General features: G+C 38.7%; 1 protein-coding gene across 1 annotated transcript in view; it reads right to left on the bottom strand.

The window, feature by feature from the left end:
* Positions 1-22,824, bottom strand: part of VSTM4 (V-set and transmembrane domain containing 4) — a 315,580-nt gene that overhangs the window by 89,874 nt on the left and 202,882 nt on the right. Inside the window, 1 exon segment of the mRNA XM_006897731.1 lies at positions 22,443-22,504. Within this exon segment, the coding sequence (XP_006897793.1) occupies positions 22,443-22,504 (62 nt within the window).

Below are 22,824 nucleotides of genomic sequence, written 5' to 3'. Positions count from 1 at the left end.
GATTAATCTCCTTTGTCGGTGTGTCCTTTGCCATTCCCTATCACTCCTCCCTGAGAGAGACTTCACCCTGATTCATAAGGAAAAGGGAATGGCGTGGGCATTAATTTTAAATCCAGGTAAAATTGAATAATCTTTTCTCCATTTATTATGATGTTGCTTTTGATTCAAGTGTAGAAGTTTTGGTTTCATTTATGTGAAGATATTATCTACCAAAGGTTATAATCTTTGATTAGAAAATGCTTCAAGTCCTTTTCACTTTTAGAGAGCAGGTTATATGAAATTTTGTAATTTGTCTTCAGTTCCTTAAGCTTGAGAAATGTTGAATGTACTCTTCCTTTTTCATTTTCTAACTCCAAGTTTTTGCAAATTTTATTATATTTTGTCCTCTCCAGTTGCCCTTTAAAATATTTTTAAAATCTTTTTTTATTATACTAATTTATTTACAAAAATAGAATACATTGTTTTCCAGATCAGATTCTTCCAATTTCTTTCACTCTCCCATCAAATTGTACAATCCCATAATTAATCACTCTTTCCACCCCCGGCATCCTCATCCCTCTACTTCCACTCTACTCCCACCCTTGGATCCTCATACTCATTCTTAAAATAATGGTCCTTTTGGGACTGAGTCAGTTCACTCAGCATAATGCTCTTCAGTCCCTCCCAAGGTAGGTGATAATTTACAAAGTCATTGCTCCTGCGTGCCAGGTAGTACTCCATTGTATGAACATAACATAATTTTTCGATCCAGCCATTTGTGATTAGACATCTGGGCTGTTTCTATGCTCTTGTGGTTGTGATTAGTGCTGCTATGAACACTGGTGTACAAGTCTCCGTTTGTGCCTCAGTTCTCATTTTCTCAGGATATATTCCAAGCAATGGCATGGCTGGGTCATATGGAGTTTCTATGTTCAGCTTTTTGAGGAAATGTCAAATTGCCTTTCAGAATGGTTGTACCATTTTAAAATCCCACCAACAATATACAAGAGTTCCTATCTTGTCACATCCTCTCCAACGTTTATTACTTGCTGTGTTGTCAAACTTTGTCACTGTTACTGGAGTGAGATGGTATCTTATTGTGGCTTTTATTTGCATCTCTCTTATTGCCAGTGATTTTGAGCATTTCTTCATATGTCTGTTGGCCCTTCAAATATCTTCCTCTGTGAAAATTCTTTCCACGTCTTTTGCCCATTTTGTAATTGTGTGATAAGTCTTTTTCTTGTGGAGGCCCAGCAGTATTCTGTAAACATTTGTTATGAGACTCTTGTATGAGATGGTATTACCAAATATTTGTTCACAGTTGGTAGGTTTTCTTTTCCCTCTATTGGAAAAAAGTTTTTTATGCATACAGGGATTTGACTTTAAAATGTCCCATTCTTCAATTTTATCCTCTTCCAAGTGTGCATTTCTGGCTGTTTTTGGCAGTCTCTTTATACTGTAGACTAGCTCTTCCAAGCTTGATCCCAGTTTGTCTTTCTTAAACTTTAAGGTTTGGGGCTTTACTCCCAAGTCTCTGATCCACCTTGAATTGATTTTTGTGTATGGTGTGAGATATGGATGGATCCTATTTAAGTTTTCTGCAGGTGGAAGTCCAGTTTTGCCAACACTATTTGCTGAAGATGTTGTCATCGCCCCATTTGATGGCTTTGATTTCTTTGTCGAATACCTGGGTCTATTTCTGGATTCTCAATTTTGTTCCATTGGTCTATGTGTCTGTCATTGTACCGGTATAATGTTGTTTTGGTCACTACGGCTGTGTGGTAGGTTTTGAAGTCAGAGAGTGCTATGCCTTCCACCTCATTTTTGTCTCTCAAAAGTGTCTTGCTTTACAACCAGGAGAAGGAAGACAAAATAGATGAATGGGACCTTCTAAGAATCAAATCCCTATGCGCATCCAGAAACTTCTCTAATAGGGTAAAAAGGGACTGGGAAAAAGTGTTCGGTAATGACATGTCAGATAAGGGACTTATATCTAGAATTTATAAAATACTTGAGCACCACAACAAGATAAAGGTAAATAATCATTTGAAAAATGGGCACAGGATATTAACAAACACTTCACCAAGGAAGACATTCAGATGGCCAACAAGCACGTGAAGAAATGTTCAAAATCCCTAGCTCTGAGAGAGATGCAAATCAAGACAACCATGAGATATCATCTCACCCCAGTAAGACTAGCAAAATTTAACAGAACAGCAAGCAACAAATGCTGGCATGGTTGTGGAGAGACTAGAACCCTTATTCCCTATTGGTGAGAGTGTAAAATGGTGCAACCACTGTGGAAAGCGATGTGGCGCGTTCTCAAAAAGTTGCAAATAGAGATACCATTTGACCCAGCAATTTCACTACTGGGAATATACCCTAAAGAGACCATAAATGACATCCAAGTAGATACATGCATACCCATGTTTATTGCGGCTTTGTTTACAATAGCAAGGAGTTGGAAACAACCTAAATGCCCGACAACAAACGAATGGGTAGAGAAGCTGTGGTATATTCGCACAATGGAATACTATGCTGCATTGAAAAACAAGGAACTCATGCAATATTATTCAAAATGGGTGTCCCTGGAGGACATTATGCTGAGTGAGGTATCTCAGTCACAAAGGGACAAATGCTATATGGTGCCACTGTTGTATGGACTGAGGCTCAATGTCAAGAAGACATTGGACCAATTGGCAGCATCAGGGTGGATGACGAAGGGATTGAGAGTGTTCACAGCTTCAGTTTGCTTGGCTCCACAGTCAACACTCTTGGCACCAGCAGTCAGGAAATCAAAAAGCATATCGCGATGGGAAAGTCTGCTGTTAGGGACCTCTCTAAAGTACTCAGGAGCAACAGTGTCTCTCTGGAGACTAAGGTGTGCCTGATACAGGCCATGGTCTTTGAAATCGCTTGTTATGCATCAGAGAGTTGGACAATGACTAGGAAGGACAGAAGGAGAGTGGATGCTTTTGAGCTGTGGTGCTGGAGAAGGGTACTGAATGTACCATGGACTACCAGGAAAACAAACAGATTCACCCAAGAGAGGATTAAACCAAGCTACTCCTTGGAGGCAAGGATTCTGGGGCTTCGTCTGACATACTTTGGACATGTTGCCAGGAGGGACGGGTCCTTGGAGAGGGACATCATGCTTGGAAGCGTGGAGGGACAGCGCAGGAGGGGAAGACCCACTATGAGATGGATTGATTCGGTGACTGGGGTAATCGGGATGGGTGTGTCAGGCAGTGTGGTTGGCGCAGGATAGAGCAGGGTTTAGGCTTGTTGTGCATAGGGTCGCTATGAGTCTCAAACGACTCGACGGCACATAACAACAACAACAACAACAACAACAACTCTATTTTCAATTTCAACTTTTGGAGACTTTCCTGGAATTCAACTTTGCCTTTTTCTTTCCATGTTTTTAATGACCTTTTGCTTTCTTCATGCATTATTTCTCTGGTGCTATCCTACAACCCATCTGGTCTTCTTTGATCATTAGTGATCAATGTATGAGATCTGCTTTTGAGATGCTTTCTAAACTCAGGTGAGAGTTGTACTGTGGCTTTGGGGAATTGTTTTTGTTTTCTTCAGCTTCAAATTGAACTTGCATATGAAAAATTGATATTTTCTTTCATAGACATCCATGAGATGTCTTCTAACTGATAATATTGAGTATCTTTCCTGATTTTAAACCACGCAGTGTTCTCTTTCTCTATTTCAACACAACTTCTTAGTTCAGGTATAGGTTTCTCATAGGCACAATTAAGTATTCTAGGATTCCTATTCTTCTTAATGTTAGCTATAATTTGTTATTATTCACATTGTCAAATGCCTTTATACAGTTAATAAGACACAGATAAACATATTTATTATATTCTCTGTTTTCAACCAAGAACCATTTGACATCAGCAATATTAACTTTTATATCATAGCTTCCTTTGAGTTAAGCTTGAGTTCAGGACCTGTCAATGTACTATTCAGCAATCTTTTTAACCATCTTCAATAAGATTTTACCTGTATGTTATATTAATGATATTGGATGATTATTTTCACATTCTGTAGGAATAACTTTTTAGAGAATGAGAATAAATATGGATCTCTTCCAGTCAGCTAGATAGCTGTCTTCCAAATTTCCTATCATAAACTTGTAAGCATGTTCAGGACTACATCTGTTTGGCAAAACATATCTATTTTAATTCCATCAATTATCAGTTCCTTATTTCTTGCCCATGCTTAAATATCAGAAGGATGTTTATTATGACTAACATTGCTATGAGCACTGTTGTCCTAGTAGCAAGGAGCTGTGTTGTAACTCTGAAGGTAAATATTTTTAATCCGCCAGCTGCTCTGTAGAAGGAAGGATGGGCAATCTCCTCCTGTGCGATTAACTGCCTCTGAAAACCCACTGGAGGATCAGCTATGGGTCGGTTCCAACTTAACAGTACATAACAACAACATAAAGAATAGGAAACCCAGAACACTTAATTGTGCTCTTGCAAAACTTATACCTAGACCAAGAAGCTGTTGTCTGAACAAAGAAGTGAATACTGCAGGGCTTAAAATCAAGAAAGGTGGGTGTCAAGGCTGTCCTTTCTCAACATCAATTCAATCTGCGTTCTGAGAAAATAATCAGAAAATAATTTGCGTTTTATGAAAACGAAGATGTCAGGATCAGAGGAAGACACAGCTTGTTTACTGAAAGCAAGGACTTGAAACATTTGCTGCAGAACATGAAAGACTACAGCCTTCAAAATTTTTATATCTCAAAGTCAAGAAAATGGAACTCTTCACAACGGGACCAAAAGGTAACACCATGATGGATAGAGAAAAGAGTTTACCTGGATCCACAACTGACACTCTTTGTAATAGCAGTGAAGAAATCCAAAGACATGTTTCATTAGGAAATATGTCATCAAGGACTTCTCTAAGGTGTTCAGGAACAAGAATGTCCGTTTAAAGACTAAGCTGCATCTAATTCAAGCCTTGGTCTTTTCCATTTTCCTATACACCTGAAAGTTGGAAAATTAATTAAGATAACAAAGAATTGATGTCTTTGTGTTGTATCGGAGAAGCGTACTGAATATCCCATGAACTTCCCAAGCAACAAACAAATATGTCTTAGAGAAAGTGCAACCAAGTTGTTCCTTATAGGCAAGAATATTGAAGCTTCACCTAATATACTTTGATCATGTTTTTATGAGAGGCCATTCTATCAAAGAGCACATCAGGCTAGGAGAGGTGAAGTATCAGTAAAGAAAAGGAAGACTCTCAACAAGGTGGATCATCATAATGGCTGTAGCAAAGGCCTTGAGTATGTCAGGGATGTGGGGATGGCATAGGGTAGGGCAAGGTCCAGATCTGGTTTTCTCATGGTTGCTATGAGTCATAGTTGACATGACAGTTCTTAACAACAACTATATTACCTAAATATACATTTCAAATATACGTTTCATTTTTACAGCTTTCATTTTCCCCTGGTTTCTACTGCATATATTCCATGTACAAATTATTAGTATATACCTTCAACCACAAATGGAATTTAACTAGGAACACTAGTCTCTGAAAAACACCATTAATTTGTTATCATTTCAAAATTTTACATAGAAATTTTCTTACAGATAGATAGTTTATTTTTGTCTCTTTTTCCAAACTGGCAATTCATCTCTAGGATGCTCTATTTGAGACTGAAAAAGTCTTTTAATAATAACGCTAAAGTATTCTGTGCTGGAAATAGAGAATTTTTAATGAAATAGGCTTTTAAAAAATCAAATGTGAGCACAAACAATATTGTTTTGTGAAATTGAAAAAATAAAATGGAATGAAAGTTAAAAAAAATTCTCAGCAATAATCATAGCAATGAAGCTCCTGACAAAGACAATAAATCATTTGAACTGAGACAGAAAGTTAACAGCAGTTCCTACGGTGCTCATATGAGCAGAGCCTTTCAAGGCTCTTACTCCACCCAGAGTTACTGTGTTTTCAGAGCAGCCCACAAAAACCTTTGGGACACAGTGGGCCTGTAAACTCAGGTGAAGCCACCTCTGGGGCTGGGCCTCATGGAGCTCAGTCTGGTTTAAGCCCAAGTTGCCCTCCAGTCCAACTCATTTCTCTGTCATTTGTTGGGTAACACCAAGCCATCTGCATCTCCATCCCCAGCATACATCACAGTGCCCACATGTTGTTGCTGCTTTAATTTTCAGGGAATGAATATATGAAAGAATGGAAATATGATGTGAATGGACCAAGGATGCAACAGATCAGAGTAACATGCTGTAATCAATCATACTCTTCTTCCTCCAAAACCTCTTCCTTGATCTAGAACAAGATGAGACAGACCCCTCTGCAATGCTTCTGGAGAATTCTCAGAAAGGGGTTCCTGAAGCATGTTCCAAGTATAAATAAAGATGAAAAAAGAAGAAATGATGCATTAAGTGATAGTGTTGGAGAAGAGTACTGAATATCCCAAGAACTGCCAAAAGAACAAAGAAGTCTGTATTAGCAGAAGGGCAAACAGGGTGGGTGCTCTGTAGAGGCATGGACGAGGACACTTCAGCTCATATACTTTGAGAATGCTATGAAGAAGGGTCAGTTCTTGGAAAAGACATCATAGTGGGAAAGGCACAGGGTCAGAGAAAGAAAGGAGGATCCTTAATGAGATGGAGTGGCACTGGGCTGGTAACAATAGGCTCAAGCATGCCAAGAGATGATGAGGATGGCACAGGATAGGGTAAGGTTTTAATTTGTTATTCATAGGATAGTTAACCCCATAGTCATTGCCACCCTTGTGGCATCTCACAACAACACCAAAGCATGCTTGGGAGCGGTGATGATTCAGTGATTGAATTCTCATCTTCCACGAAGGATACTCAGGTTCTATCCTGACCGGTAGCATTCATCTGACAGTAGATATTTTGTATTACCATAATTCCGAGTGAAATCTAGAGGAGTTTACAAACGAAAAAGAACTAGGAAGGAAAGGTTGGTGATATACTTCCCAAAGTCAGTGAATGAAGATCCTTTAGTTTCCAGCTGTCTAATTTGCATCTTTCTGTGGTAATTGTGCAGGACAGGGCATCATTTTGTTCTAATGTGGATGGGGTCACCAAGTGTTAGAACCAACTCAACAACAGCTGATACAGAAGTTTAAGTGTTCTTTGTGTTGTTCTTGTGTGTCATCAAAACCACATCATCTCTGACACTCTGTCAAGTTTTCAGAGACAGTAAATTGCATGGGAGGAGATTGTCCATATTTATCCCATGAAGCACCTGCTGGGTTTGAACTGTGTGCCTTTGAATTGGCAGTGCAACTCTTTAACATTAAATCACCAGAGTTCCCTACTGCTATATGTTGTTGTTGATTGCTGTCAAGTCAATCACGATTCATAATGACCCTATTAACATAAGGTCTGAAGTCTTTCTATAACTATCATCAATTATCAAATGCATAGTTTTCAGAGGCATGTTGTGTAGGAAGTGGATGCCACTTAAAAGACTTCTGAAAAATAATCACTGCACCAGTCATATCTCTAACAAAATCAGGCAGTCTCAACCAATCTCTTAGTTTGTAAATCAGCTGAGGAACATCAAGAGGAAGTTATCTCTTCATGAATATGGACACTATTTGACAGCAGAAGGACCAGAGGAGCCACTACATGCTATTTAGGAACTGGCAGTCCTGTTTTAAAGGTTAATACACTCCCTAATATAAAGTGCTCCCTCTTCACTTTGGGAGAGGGTGGATCTTGCTTCCTAATCACAAGAAAATTAAGGCAGCCCCTGCAGCCTGCTCTTTCTAGAGTGTAGAAGAACCATAAAACCAAACAACTTCTATCCCCCTCTCAAACCTCGAAGCCTTAGCATTGATTCTTCCCTCCAGTCTGCACACATAACTCCCTGTGACAATAATGGGCTGTACATGTGCACTGAGGGGAGCATAAAATTTTTATCTCCATAAAAATGGCACTAGCGTGGTACAAGCAAAGTTTTTGCTTTTTTCCCCAAGGCTTTTATTTCAGGGCAATATATTGTACATACAGTTGGGTTTTTTTCTTTTTAATTTAAAATTGAGATTATGAACATATTTTATGCAGGTTAATATATCCTTTTCATGTAAAATTTAACTGAAACCAGTCCTGGCACATTAACGACAACAAGAGAAATTCTCTAGCTTATTATAAACATCCTTCAAGAAACTTGAAATGCATGTCCTCTGGAAATAATTTTTTCTGGGATTTGGGTTATTATTAAGATACTCTCAGAATTTTACCACTGGTGGTGTCTAATGTGCCTCAAAGCCTTTGTGTGGTACTGATTGGAGTAAAACTTTCTTTGCAGCCCTGGCGGTGTAGTGCATTCTTGACAGTGAGGACAGAGAGGAGCAAGGGCTTCCTTGATACTAGCTTATGGTACCTCAGTTGTGGGTTGCACTTCAGTGTTTGTGAACAGAGCTGGATAGGCAGGGTTCAGAAAAGAGGTGCCTCTGAACTATGACAAGGTCCACTGGTAAGCTAGTGGTAATTAAGCTTCTCATGGTATTGATTTCTCAATATTTTCAGTTTCTTGCTGACAAGAGATAATTTAGAGAGAAGAGATTGCCTGATCCTTCCAATGATCCTAGTGACTTCATTACAGAAAGTGAGATGTTCAAGATATTTTTCTGAAGAGGGCCTGGCTGAAAGCAGACATGGTTCCAAGGAGATGTTTCCTCATCCTGAGGGCTGTACATGCTTTTGATGCTGCTCATTTGGGAGGAGGATGCCTTCAACTAACACTGATAACAAACGTGGTTCTTGTTTCCATTCACGGGTTTTGCTTCCACATCACAGAAATTGTTTTCTCTTCCTCCACTCAGTCTATAAATCAATAACCATCCTAATGCAATAAAAATAAATCAAATATGATTGAGCTTTCTCAGGTTCTGGGGAAACAAGGAAACAATGCCCACATTTCTTGGAAGTACATGAAGTATCTCAGTGGCTCTGGAAGCTCAGGTACAGGGAGTGAACCAAAGGGAAGATAAGGGGACAGGACATGGCTTTGAGAGTCTGTGATCCACCCTTACTCCCAATTTAAAGGAACATTATGTGACATCTACTAAAAGGAACATTTTCAGGGTTTGAGAAAGTGCTCTCTCACCACCATCAGGAGGACAATCACCTGGCCAACTGACTGGAAGAGATCCATATCTGTTGAATAATATCATTAATGTCACATGCAAACAAGATCCTGCTGCGTATTATCTAAAAACAACTGGAACAGCACATCAGCAGAGAACTGCCAGATGTGCATGCTGGGCTTAGAAGAGGTTATGGCATGAGAGAAATCTAGGTATCATAGCCAATGTTAGATGGATCTCAGCTGAAAGCAGAGAGCACCAGAGGAATGTCAGTATCTGTTTCATTGACTGTGGAGAGGCATTTGACTGTGTAGATCACAATAAACTGTGGCTAATTCTGAGAAGAATGGGAATTCCAGAACATTTGATTGTGCTTATGTGAAACCTATGCCTGGACCAGAAGGCAGTACTCAGAACAGAGCAAGGAAACACTGCATGGTTCAAAATCAGGAAAGGTGTACATCAGGGATGCATCCTATCTCCATATCTTTTCAATCCAAATTTGTAACAGATCATTAGAGAGATTAGGCTTTATGAGGAGGAATATGGCATCAGGACTGGAAGAAGACTCATCAACAAACTATGTTATGCAGATGACACAACCTTGTTTGCTGAAATTGAGGAAGACCTGAGTCATTTTCTGCAAAAGGTCAAGGACTGAAGCCTTCAATATGGATTGAAGTTCAAGATCAAGAAAACAAAAATTTTCACCACTAAACCAATTAGCGACATCATGATTGATGGTGAAGAGATTGAGATTGTGAACAATTACAGCATGCTTGGCTACACAATCAACACTCCTGGTACAAGCAACCAAGAAATCAAAAGATAAATTGGATTAGGAAAGTCTGCTGTTAAGGATCTCTCCAGAGTACTGAAAAGCAGCAATGTCAGTGTAGACACTGAAGTGTACTTAATCCAGACTATGGTCTTCATAATTATGTGTGATGCATCAGAGAGCTAGACAATGACTAATCATGAAAAAAGAATTGATGCCTTTGAGCTGTGGTGTTGGGAAAGAGTATTGCATATACTATGGACTGGTAAGAGAACAGACTTATTCTGAAAAGGGTGAAACCAGGTTATCCCTTGGAGGCAAGAATTTTGAAGCTCCATCTGATATACTTTGATCATGTTGCAAGGAGGAACAAGTTCTTGGAGAGGGATATCATGCTTGGAAGGGCAGAAAGACAGCACAAGAGAGGAAGACCCAGAATGAGATGGATTGACTTAGTAACTGGCATAATGGAATAGGTGGGTCAGAGACAGTGAATTTGGCTCAAGATAGAGCAGGGTTTAGGGCTGTTTTTATAGTATTGCTATGAGTTGCAAATGACTTGATGGCACATAACAATAATGACAAGCAACACCAACATCCCACAAAAGATTAAGAACCACTGAATCAGTAAAATAATGGCCAGCTGTGTTTCATGCTACTGGAAAAACCAGTAGTTTTGATGTTTTTGCTCAGAACTGTTGAGTATGATTCATAGCAACTCTTTAAACAACAGAACAAAACTGCCCAATGGAGCACTATCCTCAAAATCTCTGCCATGCTCAAGTCTTTGTTGTTGTAACTGTGCCAGTCACTCTCATGAGGATCTTCCTCTCTTTCATTGGCCTTCTACTTTCCCCTGATAATAATAAAACAGCCCGTGAGTCAAAATTTTAAATTTGCTTTTACACTTGTTCTCCTTACTGTGTCTTATCATTTTGATTAACCCTCCTACCACTGCTAATCTCTAGCACATATGCTGTTAGATTTTACTGCTTCTGTCTCAAACTCCTAGGGACCCCTAAGATAATGGACTCCACAGACCATGGGCCCTACAGACAATGGACCCCATAGACAATGGGCTTTACTGACAATGGACTCCACAGATAATGGAAACCACAGACAATGAGCCCCACAGATTACAGAATAAAATGCTTTCCAGTCCTGTGCCATCCCTAGGATCAACTACAGATTAGATTGTTGTAGTTCATAAGGGTTTCACTAGTTGACTTTTCAGGATAATAGATCATCAAGCCTTTTCACATTAAGCATCATATGAACACATTAACCTTCACTGCCAGACAGATGGTGGCAGTGCATGAGGTGCACTAGCCAGGAATGGAACTCAGGATTTCTGTATGGAAGAAGGGAACCTTACCATTGAATCACAGACACTGTGATTTTCACTAAATGCTATGTCATCCTGGAAACAAGGAAAACCCTTCCCTTGTTAACATGCGGGAATAGCAAGTTTGTTACTTTTATACAAGGAGCCTGGGCTGGTGGCCAGGAGTTGATGTGTGAACTTGAAATGAGGAGACAGAACATGAGCCTTAAAGCAACTTGCAGCTGGGATGCTCCCTAAAAGATGCTTCCCATGAGCCTGCTTCATGTTCTGTTGCTTTCTTTCCCCCATCACTGTGTTAGTGCATGTGCTTAGTGGGTTTTATTGGGGTGAGCATGCCAAATAAGGGATGTTTCACATGAGCCTTCTTCACATTCTATACTCTTTCCACATCACTGTGCTAGTATATGTATATAGTGTGGTTTATTGGGGTGAGCATGCCAAATAAGGAATGTTCCCCATGAGTAACTTCACATGCTGTATCCTTTCCTGATCTCTGTGCTAGTACATATAGGGAGTTTGGTTTATTGGGGTAAGCACATGCTGGCATCATTTTGGAAAGAGATTGGCCAATGACCATATTGAGAAGGCTCCTGCTATAAAGACTGGCAAAATGGAAAAAAATTATAGAATTAAACATGTATGTAAAACAGGCCGCAAGGAAAAGACCCTCTACATTTTCTAAAGTACTTACCAAGGTCTGTGTGAGTCAACAAGTATCTATTTACTTCAATTTCAGCTATCATAAAGATGTATTGATCAGGAATGTAAATATCGACCAAACTGAAACAGAGGTCAGTACTGGCCTCTTGGGGGGAAATGTTAATATTCTCCAAAATTTGCAGATGCTAAGACTGATCTTTTTAGCTCTAATCTGCTGGTTGGACAAAGGCCCAGTTGTGGTCAGCTCTTTTCTTCAATGTGCACTGTCACAGGTTTAAGCTGACTCCTGAACAGACTGGTACCTGGAAAGTTTTCACTATGTATCTTTATCTTAAATTATAGAGGAAGAATTGATATTTAAGGAAATGTTACTGGGAATAATCACACACACACACACACACACACACACACACACACACACACACACAGAGTCTTTCAGAAGGCATATGGTATTGTTAGCTCCCGTTCAGTCAACTCTAACACAGTGGTTTGAATACAGTAGAATGAAATGTGCCCAGTCCCATTCCATCCTTACAGTCACCAGTCCATTCAGGTGTATGGCTACAGCTATTGGGCTAGTCTATGTCACTCAGGCTTGTCCTCACCCTTGCTGTCTTCCACAGCAGCAGATTCTTCCTGATAAAGTGTCCAAACTAAGTGATGTTTAAAATAATATAAACCACTCAGTTTTCATTAGCTAATTTCCAGACATAGATCCCCAGGCCCTTCTTCCTAATCTTTCCGGGTCTGGATACACACTGAAATTTGTCCACTGTGGGTAACCGGCTAGTATGTGGAATACAAGTGACACAACTATCAGTATCACAGCAACACACAAGCCATCATAGTATGACAGAACTAACAGACACTGCCCTAATTTGCTTTCTTTTAAAAGACAGCATTTTTTATGCTGAAACTATCCTGAAGTGCACTCCATACCAAATAAGCCAAAAATTTTGCTGCTGGGACCTCAGTAAGTTTTGTGATGAGTGTTGAATCTGACCTGTTTAGAAAAGGTGAAAAAATGCTTACAACGTTTTGTAGCTGATAGATAAGTATGGCTGGAATTTTTTAGTGGATACACCAAAGCTGTGGCCCACAAGTCTGTAGACTACAGAAAACTATTGGAGACTGCTGACTCTGTGGAGGCCAGTCCCCTGGGATGGCTGTAATCTCCTCCTAGCAGTTTGAACACTGACCCCTCTGGGTTTCTGGATTGTGATCCATTTTCTTTAACTGAGTTTTGGTAGCTGGTTCAAGTAGCTGGCTATGGACTGCTTTCCTAAAAGTTATCACTTCAAGCTCACCCAGAAGTTCTACTGAAGAAACACATGGTGAACTGCTTATGTAAAGATTAAGCCAAGGAATCTCTACAGAGCAAGCCATCTCTACAATAGTGAGATCCATATTTATACACAGTAATTATATATGTAACTCAACATCATCCCCATGATGGTTAGGCATTGCAGTAATCATACTTGTGTGCTTGCATCTGTAACTCAAGGAGTTACTGGAACTGAAATCAACTGCAATGGATTTGATGTTTTGATAAATTTTTGCATATAAAACTGATGGGGGCATAATCTTTCTGTAAGAACTATGATGAAATAAAAAGGCACCCTGTAAACCCCACAGATAGATCAACCAAATATCAGTGAATGACTGTCATTATTATTATACCAGGTAAGACACAGAACCAGAAACAATAGCTCCTTAGTAGCTTAGAACAGAAAACAAGAAAACATATTAGCACAGTCACTTTTGAGCTTGTGTGTAGATATTTGAATTAAAAAAATAAACAAAACTCAAAGAACACATGTACACAAGCACATACTTCTGTAAACACAGTGGAAATGCAGATAGAGATCCAATCACAGTCAAATTACTGAAATGCAAAGAGAAATAAAGATATCCTGGGAAAAAACATACAATTCAAGAAAAAGTAAAAATGTAATGTTGTTGTTATGTGCCATTGAGTCACTTGTGACCCATAGTGACCCTCTGTACAGCAGCTCTGAACCCTGCCCTGTCCTGAGCCAGTCTCATTAATTCTAACACACCAACTCCTATTGCCCCAGTTACTGTATTAATGCATCTCATCCGGGGTTTTCCTTTTCTGCACTGTCCTCTACCCTTCCAAGAATGTTGTCCTTCTCCAAGGACCAGTCTCTTTTGGCCATGTGCCCAAAGTATGCTTCAGAATCCTAACTTCCAAGGAGAAACATGTTTTTACCCTCTGCAAGACAAACCTATCTGTTTTCTTGGTGGTCCATGGTATGTTCAAGACTCTTCTTCGGCACCAAAATTCAAAGGCATTGATGAATTCCTCTTCAGTCACCCTTAGTCATTGTCCATCTTTCTGAAGCATCATAGCAAGTAGTTGTGAAGACCATGGCCTGATTAGATGCACCTTAGTCTCTAGACTGACATCATTGTGTTTCAGTACCCTGGAAATGTCCCTGACAGCATATTTTTCCAACACAATTCTTCTTTTAATTGCCTAACTGATGATGTTAAGAGTGTTGATTGTGGAGTCGAACAAGTTGTAATTGTTAACAACCTCAATCTCTTCTCCATTATAGTGCTGCCAATTGGCTCAGTGGTGAGAATCTTTGTCTTCTTGATAAAACTAGTAAAACTTAGAGGTAAGATTAAATAACTATAAATGCAATAAAATAAATAAAATGCAATGAAACTTAGTTGAATTAGTGATAACTGTAACCTGGAGCTTGGGTAGTATTGTTCATAAGGATTTGCACTGCTAGCTGATAGGTAATGCTCTCTGGAGATTCAAATCCACCAGCAGCTTCATGAAAGACAGATGGACAATCTCCTTCTGTGCAATTTAGAACAACAGAAAATTCCATGTAGGGTCACTTGGATCAAAGTTTAATTAAATTAGTAATAATTGTTGAAATAAGAGACATGAAGTAAAATGAAAGAGAATCTGACACACAGAATTAGATTCTTTCCCAAAAGTTTACCAGATCCAAATAAAGGTTTTTAACTAGCATTGGAGAAATAATACAGCCATGGCCCACATCTTTATTTTAAACTATGCAGTATCCCCTTGTTCTGTTCAGACAACTGCTTCTTGGTCTATATATAGACTTCATATGAGCACAAGTAAGTGCTCTGGGATTCTCATTCTTCTCAATGTTAGCCATAATTTGTTAAGATTCACACAATCAAGTACCTTCATATAGTAAATAAAACACAAGTAAATATATTTCTAGTATTTTTTGCTTTCAGTCAAGATACATCCGACATCAACAGTGCTAGCCCTTATTACAAGGCTGAATTCAGCTTGAACTGCAGACAGTTCCCTATCAGGGTACTGTTCCAGTTGTTTTAGAGCCACCAAATATATCTTGATGTAATTTTAAAAGTCTTTCTCTACTTCATAGTTCTGAAGATATGTTATCTTCAAAAAGCTTTATTGACTTGACTTCCATATGTATAGCTATGAAACATTTTCTATTCATTTCTGTGTCTTGTGAAGTAGAGATCATGAATCTAGATAGATAGATAGATAGATAGATAGATAGATAGATAGACATAGACATAGACATAGATATTGTTGTGCTAAGGATTTAACTGTTCAAAGTGGCTTTCTAGCCAATAACTTTTACTTTGCCATTAGGATGGACAACATCATACAAATAGTGTATGTTAATCTATCCACAAAGTTATTGGCTAATGTCACCATTAAGTTGAGCAGGTTCAGTAACAGAAATTGGGAATCTTACCGACAACAAAGAAGAAGCAGAGAATGCAGCATACTTCCTTTGGGAACAAAGATTTCCATGCCACTTAGATCAGGGTCAACAGGAGCAACTGCAGCAGCTACAGGAGAGAAGCAGAGACTCTATAGAAAATGGAACTTATTTTGAGACTGCTATTGCATGGATTGGCATGGGGCATTTTGAATCAGATGATCACATGATCTGCTACACCAGAAATGAAAAGGTGTGAAAAAAAACAGGCATTTGCCTTCATATTTAGAAAGACTGTTTCTAGATCCATCCTGAAATGCGATATTATGAGCAATGTATTGATACATATACAAGGAAGACCTGTTAATACCATTCTTTATCGGTTCAAATTTATACACCAACAACCACAGCCAAAGAGGAGAAAATAAATGAATTCTACCAACTTTTGCAGTCAGAAATTGATCAATCAGGCAATCAAAATGCATTAATAATAATGGTGACTGGAATACAAAAGTTGGGAACCAAGAACTGATACTTCTATCGGTAGTCGGGAAAACATGGACTTGGTAACAGAAATGAGGCTGGAAATAGAATGATAGAATTCTACACAATCAATGATATATTTATTGCAAATATCATTTATAAGAAACAGAAATATAAGCTAAACATAGATTTCACCTGATGGAATGCACAGGAATCAGATCAATTACATCTGTGGAAGAAATCCTTGGTGAAGATCAATATCAGCAGTGAACACTAGACAAGGTACTTATTGTGGAACAGACCACCGACTACTTATATACAAATTCAAATTAAAGCTAAAGAAGGCCAAATCATAGCCACAGGAATCAAAATTTGACCTTCAGTCTATCCCACCTGAATTTAAAAACCAACTCAGGAAGAAGATTGAGGCTTTAAACACTAATGAACGAAGACCAGATGAACAAGAACATGATCCATGAAGAATGTAAAAGTTCATTACAAAGACAGAGAAAGAAGAAAAGACCAAAATGGGTGTCAGAAGAGATTCTGTATATTGCACTAGAGCACCGAGAAGCCAAAGCAAAGGGAAGAAATCAAGATGTTAAGGAGCTGAATAAAAGAATTCAAGGGGCAGCACAGGAAGAAAAAAATACAGTATTATAATGAAATGTGCAAGGAGCTTAAGTCTGAAAACCAAAAAGGCTGAACTCATTTGGTATTTCTTAAGCTGAAGGAACTGAAAAACAAGTTCAAATCACTAGTTGCAATATTTAAGAATTCTATGGGCAGAATATGAAATGATCCAGGAAGAAGATGGATGGAGTATACAGAGTTATTGTACCAACGCCCCCCCCCCCCCGCCCCCGCTGGCAGACACAGAAGAGGTTTCTTTTGTTTTTTTAAATAATCTTTGTGTGTGTGTGTGTGTGATTTCAATGAAATTTACAGAAAACTTGATTTCCATGCATTTATTATTGTACATTTTCCTCCCTCTTCCCCCATGGTTCAGTTTAAAATAATACATATTCATTCATTATTGAATAATTTCCTCGCTCCTCTTCTACTGCAGTCTGCTTTGCTATGCACCTCTTATTCTGGATAGTTGTCATACAAATAATGCTTAATCATATATTCCTTTTAAACAGTTCTTTCCTTCATCTATTCAATTCAGTGTTCATTATTTATCCCCTTTTTCCTTAATTTCTCCTCAACTCCCATGTCACAGTACACAGAAGAATTCGAAGAAACAACATATGATCAAGAGGCAATGATGATGAAGAAAGAAGTCCAGGCTGCTCTGAAGGACTTGGCAAAAAATAAAACCCCAGAAATGGATGGAATACCAATTGACATACATATTACAACAGACAGATGCGGCCCTGTACATGCTTACCAGGTTGCGTCAAGAAATCTGGAGGACAGCTACCTGACCAACTGACTGGAAGAGTTCCATATTTATTCCCATTTCAAAATAAGGCAACCCAAAAGAGGGTGGAAATTATCAAGCAAAACAGAGCTAGGAGACACTACATGGTTCAAAATTGGGAAGAGTGTCCGCCAGTAATGTACTCTGTCTCCATACCTTTTCAATCTGTATGCAGAAAGATCATCTGGGATGCTGAGCTGTATGAGGGGAAATGTGGCATCAGGACAGGAGGAAGATTCATCAACAACCTGTGTTATACAGATGACACAACTGTGTTTGCTGAAACTGAGAAGGACCTGATACGCTTGCTGCAGAAGGTCAAGGACTGCAGCCTTCAATGTGGACTGAGGCTCAAAATCAAGAAAACAATGATTCTCAGTACTGGGCCAATTGGTAACATCATAATGGATGGTGAAGAGATTGAGATTGTTAACAGCTTTAGTGTACTGGCCTCCACAATCAATACTCTTGGTACCAGCAGCCAGGAAATCAAGAGATGAATTGCATTGGGCAACTCAGCTGTCAGGGACTTCTCCAGAGTAATGAAGAGCAATGACATCAGGTTGGAGGACATAGTCTTCACAATTTTGTGCTATCATCAGAGAGCTGGACAATGACTAAGGATGATAGAAAGAGAAATGATGTCTTTGAGCTGTGGTGCTGGAGAAGAGTGTTGAATATACCATGGACTGCTAGGAGAACTAGAAGAACAAATATGTTTGTCCTGGAGAGGGTGAAGCCAGAATGCTCCTTGAAGTCAAGGCTTCTGAAGTTTCATCTGACATACTCTGGGTATATTTCAAGGAAACAACAGTCCTTGGAGAGGAATATCATGTTTGGGAAGGTATAAGGACAGCGCAAGAGAGGAAGACCTTCGATGAGATGGATCGATTCAGTGATTGGGATAATGGGAGTAGGTGTGTCAGAAACAGTGAGTTTGGCAACAAACAGAGCAGGGGTTAGGGCTCTTGTACATAGGGTCACTATGAGTCGCAAGCAACTTGATGGCACATAACAACAACAACATCACTAATATCACACACAAGAAAAATCTTGTTGAAGATTGTCCAAAAATGGCTAGAATAGTACATTGACAGAGAACTACCAGAAATACAAGCTGACTTTAGAAGATGTCATGACACTAGAGACATATATTATAACCAATATTAGATGGATCTTGCCAGAAAACAAAGAACACCAAAGAAATATCTATTTGGGTTTCATTGATTATGCAAATGCATTTGTCTGTGTAGATCATAACAAATTGTGTCAAACTTTGAGGAGAATGGGAAAGGATTGTCAGGGATGTGTTTTGTCTCCATCCCTTTTGAAACTATATGCAGAACAGATCATTCAGGAGGCTAGGCTTTATGAGGAGGAATGTGGTATCAGGATTGGAGAAAGATTCATCAACAACCTGTATTATACAGATAGCACAGCCTTGTTGCTGAAACTGAGTAGTACCTGAAGTGTTTGCTGCAGAAGGTCAAGAGCTGGAGTTCAAGTTCAACATCAATAAAACAAAGATTCCCACCTCTGGCCCAATTGACAGCATCATGATAGATGGAGAAGAGCTCGACATTGTTAACAATTACAGCTTGCTTGGTTCCACAAGCAACACTCTTGGCACCAGCAGTTAGGAAATCAAATGAAAAATTGCACCAGGAAAATCTGCTGTCAGGACCTCTTCAGAGTACTGAAAAGGAACGATGTCAGTCTGGAGACCAAGATGTGCCTGACCAAGGCCATGGTCTTTACAATTACTTGTTATGTATCAGAGAACTGGACAATGACTAAGTATGACCAAAGAAGAATTGATGTCTTTGGGTTGTGGTGCTGGAGAAGAGTCTGAAACATACCATGGACTACCAAGAAAACAAATAGGTCTGTCTTGAAGAGGGTGATACCAAGTTACTCATTGGAGCCTAGGACTTTGAAGTTCCCTCTCCTTAGAAGAACATCATGCTTGGAAGGGTAGAGGGATAGTGCTGAAGAGGAAGATCCCTCATGAGATGGATTGATACAGTAACTGGGGCAATCAGGCTAAGTGTTCCAGAGTCAGCGAGACTGGTTCAGGATAGGACAAGCTTCAGAGCTGTTAAACATAGGGTCACTATGAGTAGCAGGAGACCAGATGGCACATAACAACGGCAACAAAATGTCATGGAACCAGAGCTAGGAGACTTCACTCATGTTTGTTGGAGGACTGGAGGAAAATGCTTTAATTGGCAAAACTAAAAAGCTTTGAACACTGGACTCCAGCCATGAGGCTGAAGGCTAAGGGGCCTGTGAGTAAACTTCGGAAGCTATCTTGACTGAGAAGTTGTATACCAACCTGAATTATAACCTGTTAACTCCCACAATAAAATCTATAATCTTGAATATGGTTCTGTGCAGTCTGTGTAGCTGTTGCAATGGATTTTGGACTCAATAGGGCAGTGAAAAAAATTGTAGAAAGAGGTCAGGAACATAAGCGACCACATCTGATATTATAGGGATTATATAAGGCTATTTACATATATACCGTTATATTTCCATTGTGTACTGTAATGCTATTGATGGGAATAGTTCCTCTTTGTGGAGTTAATATCAGTCAGACTTGGTCATTTTTATTCTTTTTACACATATGTAAATCACTATAACTATATATATATATAAAGATAGCACCTTTACAGTACTACAATGCCACTGTTGTCAAAAAGTCACGTGATAATATTCATTTGGTTTGAGTTTCGTAACCTGTTCCTTTATTCTGTATACCTATTCTTGTGCCAATACCACATTATATTAATTGTTGTAGTTATTGTTTGTTGTTCATTGCCATAGAATTGGTGCCCATCCATTATAACTTTATATAACCATCTCCATGAGGTTTACAACCTCTAAAAACCAGCATGAAAGTTAGCGATGAGTCAGTTCCAATTAGGTAGCAAGGAAAAGGAGAGTAAATTGTGTAAGAGAAGGAAATGCTGCTTGGTGCTGAACCATATTCATTATAATTGCTTTCTTGAGTCCATTATTAGGATCATGTGCATTTTGAATGTCTATCAACTTAGAATTCATCTTCCAGCACTTTGTTCAGATAGGATTTTGTCATGATTCATATAATTTCAATGGTATAAGTTTTAGAAGTATATTGCCAGGCTTCCCCCCATCCCAGTTGTGCTTTAGTCTGCAAGCATTGTTAGATCTTGTCTATTATGGTAGAGCCTGGTAGTCTTTTAAACACTAACAGCAAAGCTAATAGGATCACAGAAGTATACAAACCACTATCCTATGACAATCTGACAGCTAGGTGATAGTTATGCTAATTACTGTGTAAGCCTGGCACAATGACACTTGTTGGGTTGTTAACCTTAAGGCTGGAGATGTGAACCCACCAGTCACTCCATACCTAGATAGATGGACAGTCTTCCCACATGAAGATATACAGTCTCAGAACACATATGGGGAGGAGGGTCATTATGAGTTAGATTCAACTCAATGGCAGTGGATTTTGATAGCATTAATGCAAATATTCATAACTGGTATATAACTCTTTCATTTTGCTCTTCTCCTTCAAGATTGTTGAACCCTTTGCAGTGCATACACATTTTAAAATAAGTTTGCCAGTCCCTTTCTTTCATTCTCTCACACACAATGTGAACAATATGACCAATAACACAATATAATTGAGTATAACTCAAAGATTTAATTACCCATAATTAAGTAAATATATCTATTCCCATATTGATATAAATAATTTAGTGAAATTATAAATGGTGACAGATTTTTCTTATATTAAAAAATCTAAATAAAAAGTGTAGAATAAATAAGTATACTATAGTATTAATTTCTTTAGGCAAAATCCATTGGCGAATGCTAAAATCAGTAAGTGAAAATGTAATGAGAAATGGAACACTGGCATTCTTTGAAAGCATCCTTTAAACATTGGTCTTAACGTGTGATCCTAAAATCTATGAATAAATTCTTTTGAATTTTCTAGGAACTGAGTCTTAATTCAGTCTCCTTGAACTGAGTCTGGACCTAGTGATTCACACCTAACAAATAAAGCATGGAAAAGGAAAGAAAGTCATTGTACAGCAAAGAAACCTGACAGATTTAATTTCAAGCACACATATTCAAGATAATCATGACCATTAAAATATTATATCATATGGCTTAATATGATGCAAACATAAGGGAACACAACTTCCTGTAGTTCTTCCCCCAATCCAAGCCCCCATTCTAAACTCATGCTAAGAAAACCTCAGAGAAACCAAATGTAAGAAAAATTTTACAGAATACCTGCACATTACTGTTCTTAAGTGTCAAGGTCATGCAAGAAAAGAAAAGGTCACAGATTGGAGGACAGTAAGGAGACATGACAACCAGATGCATTGAGGATCCTGGAACAAAAAGGACAGGAATGGAAAATCTGGCAAAATAAGAATGAAGACTAGAGTCAATGCTAGTTTTTGGTTTTGGCAAAACACATTTATTAAGATGAGGCGCTGGGTGGTGGAACATAAGAACTCTGAACTATCTTTAAAGCTTCTGTAAATCCAAATTATTTTAAAAATTTGAAAGTAAAAAATACATTTTCTGAAAAGTTTCTCTCCAGTCTTTTTTAGAGCGATTACCAGGTCAATACATAGAAGAAGGTTCACTTTCTCTTTTAAACATTTTTAAGTACAGTTTGGTGTTTTTTTTAACTTTACAATGAAGATTTAGGGGTTTTTTTGTTTGTTTGTTTTGTTTTTTTTAAAGGATACTATGTGAATTGAGCCTGGAGAAAAGTTAACTCAGAGTTGACCTGAAATAAGCTAAGAGAAAGTTTTTGCTTAAGGATAAAAGAAACAAGAACTTTCATCATGTTTTAAAACAACAAAGGCCCTCTGTGAAGTATGAAATGGGCTTAAGGCTGGGGGACAATATTAAAGAATCTGGTTGCTTACCAGCATGACTTTCCTCTGTGGTTTCAGCAGTTTCTGCTTATGGAAGGTGGTGGCTATTGGAGCTGTGGAAATAGGTCAAGTTTTATCTTAGGTGTCTTACCCATGAGTGTCAACTATTCTATATCCTGTAACCTCAGAGATCCCATGGAATAACTCCAGAGTCTGATCTCTCAGCCATCCTGAGTCCCTTAGTAGGGCAGTCTTACCCTAACCTTGATGGGTCAGTCTCCTTTCAGCAAGGTCAACACAACAGCTTTTAAAAAACTGGATGAAATATGTTTATGGCATTGAAGTCTATGGGGGAGAGAATAGTCTAAAAGTATTATATTTTAGGGCATTATTTTTATCGTAGGAGTATGCAATGAGGGTTGCAGAGTGGATT

The sequence above is a fragment of the Elephantulus edwardii genome, unplaced genomic scaffold (genome assembly GCF_000299155.1).
Source record: "Elephantulus edwardii isolate Elephantulus edwardi_28Jun2011 unplaced genomic scaffold, EleEdw1.0 scaffold00213, whole genome shotgun sequence".
Lineage (NCBI taxonomy): Eukaryota > Metazoa > Chordata > Mammalia > Macroscelidea > Macroscelididae > Elephantulus > Elephantulus edwardii.
The sequence above is the reverse complement of the archived record's forward strand: the minus strand, read 5'-3'. Positions and strand labels throughout refer to the sequence as shown.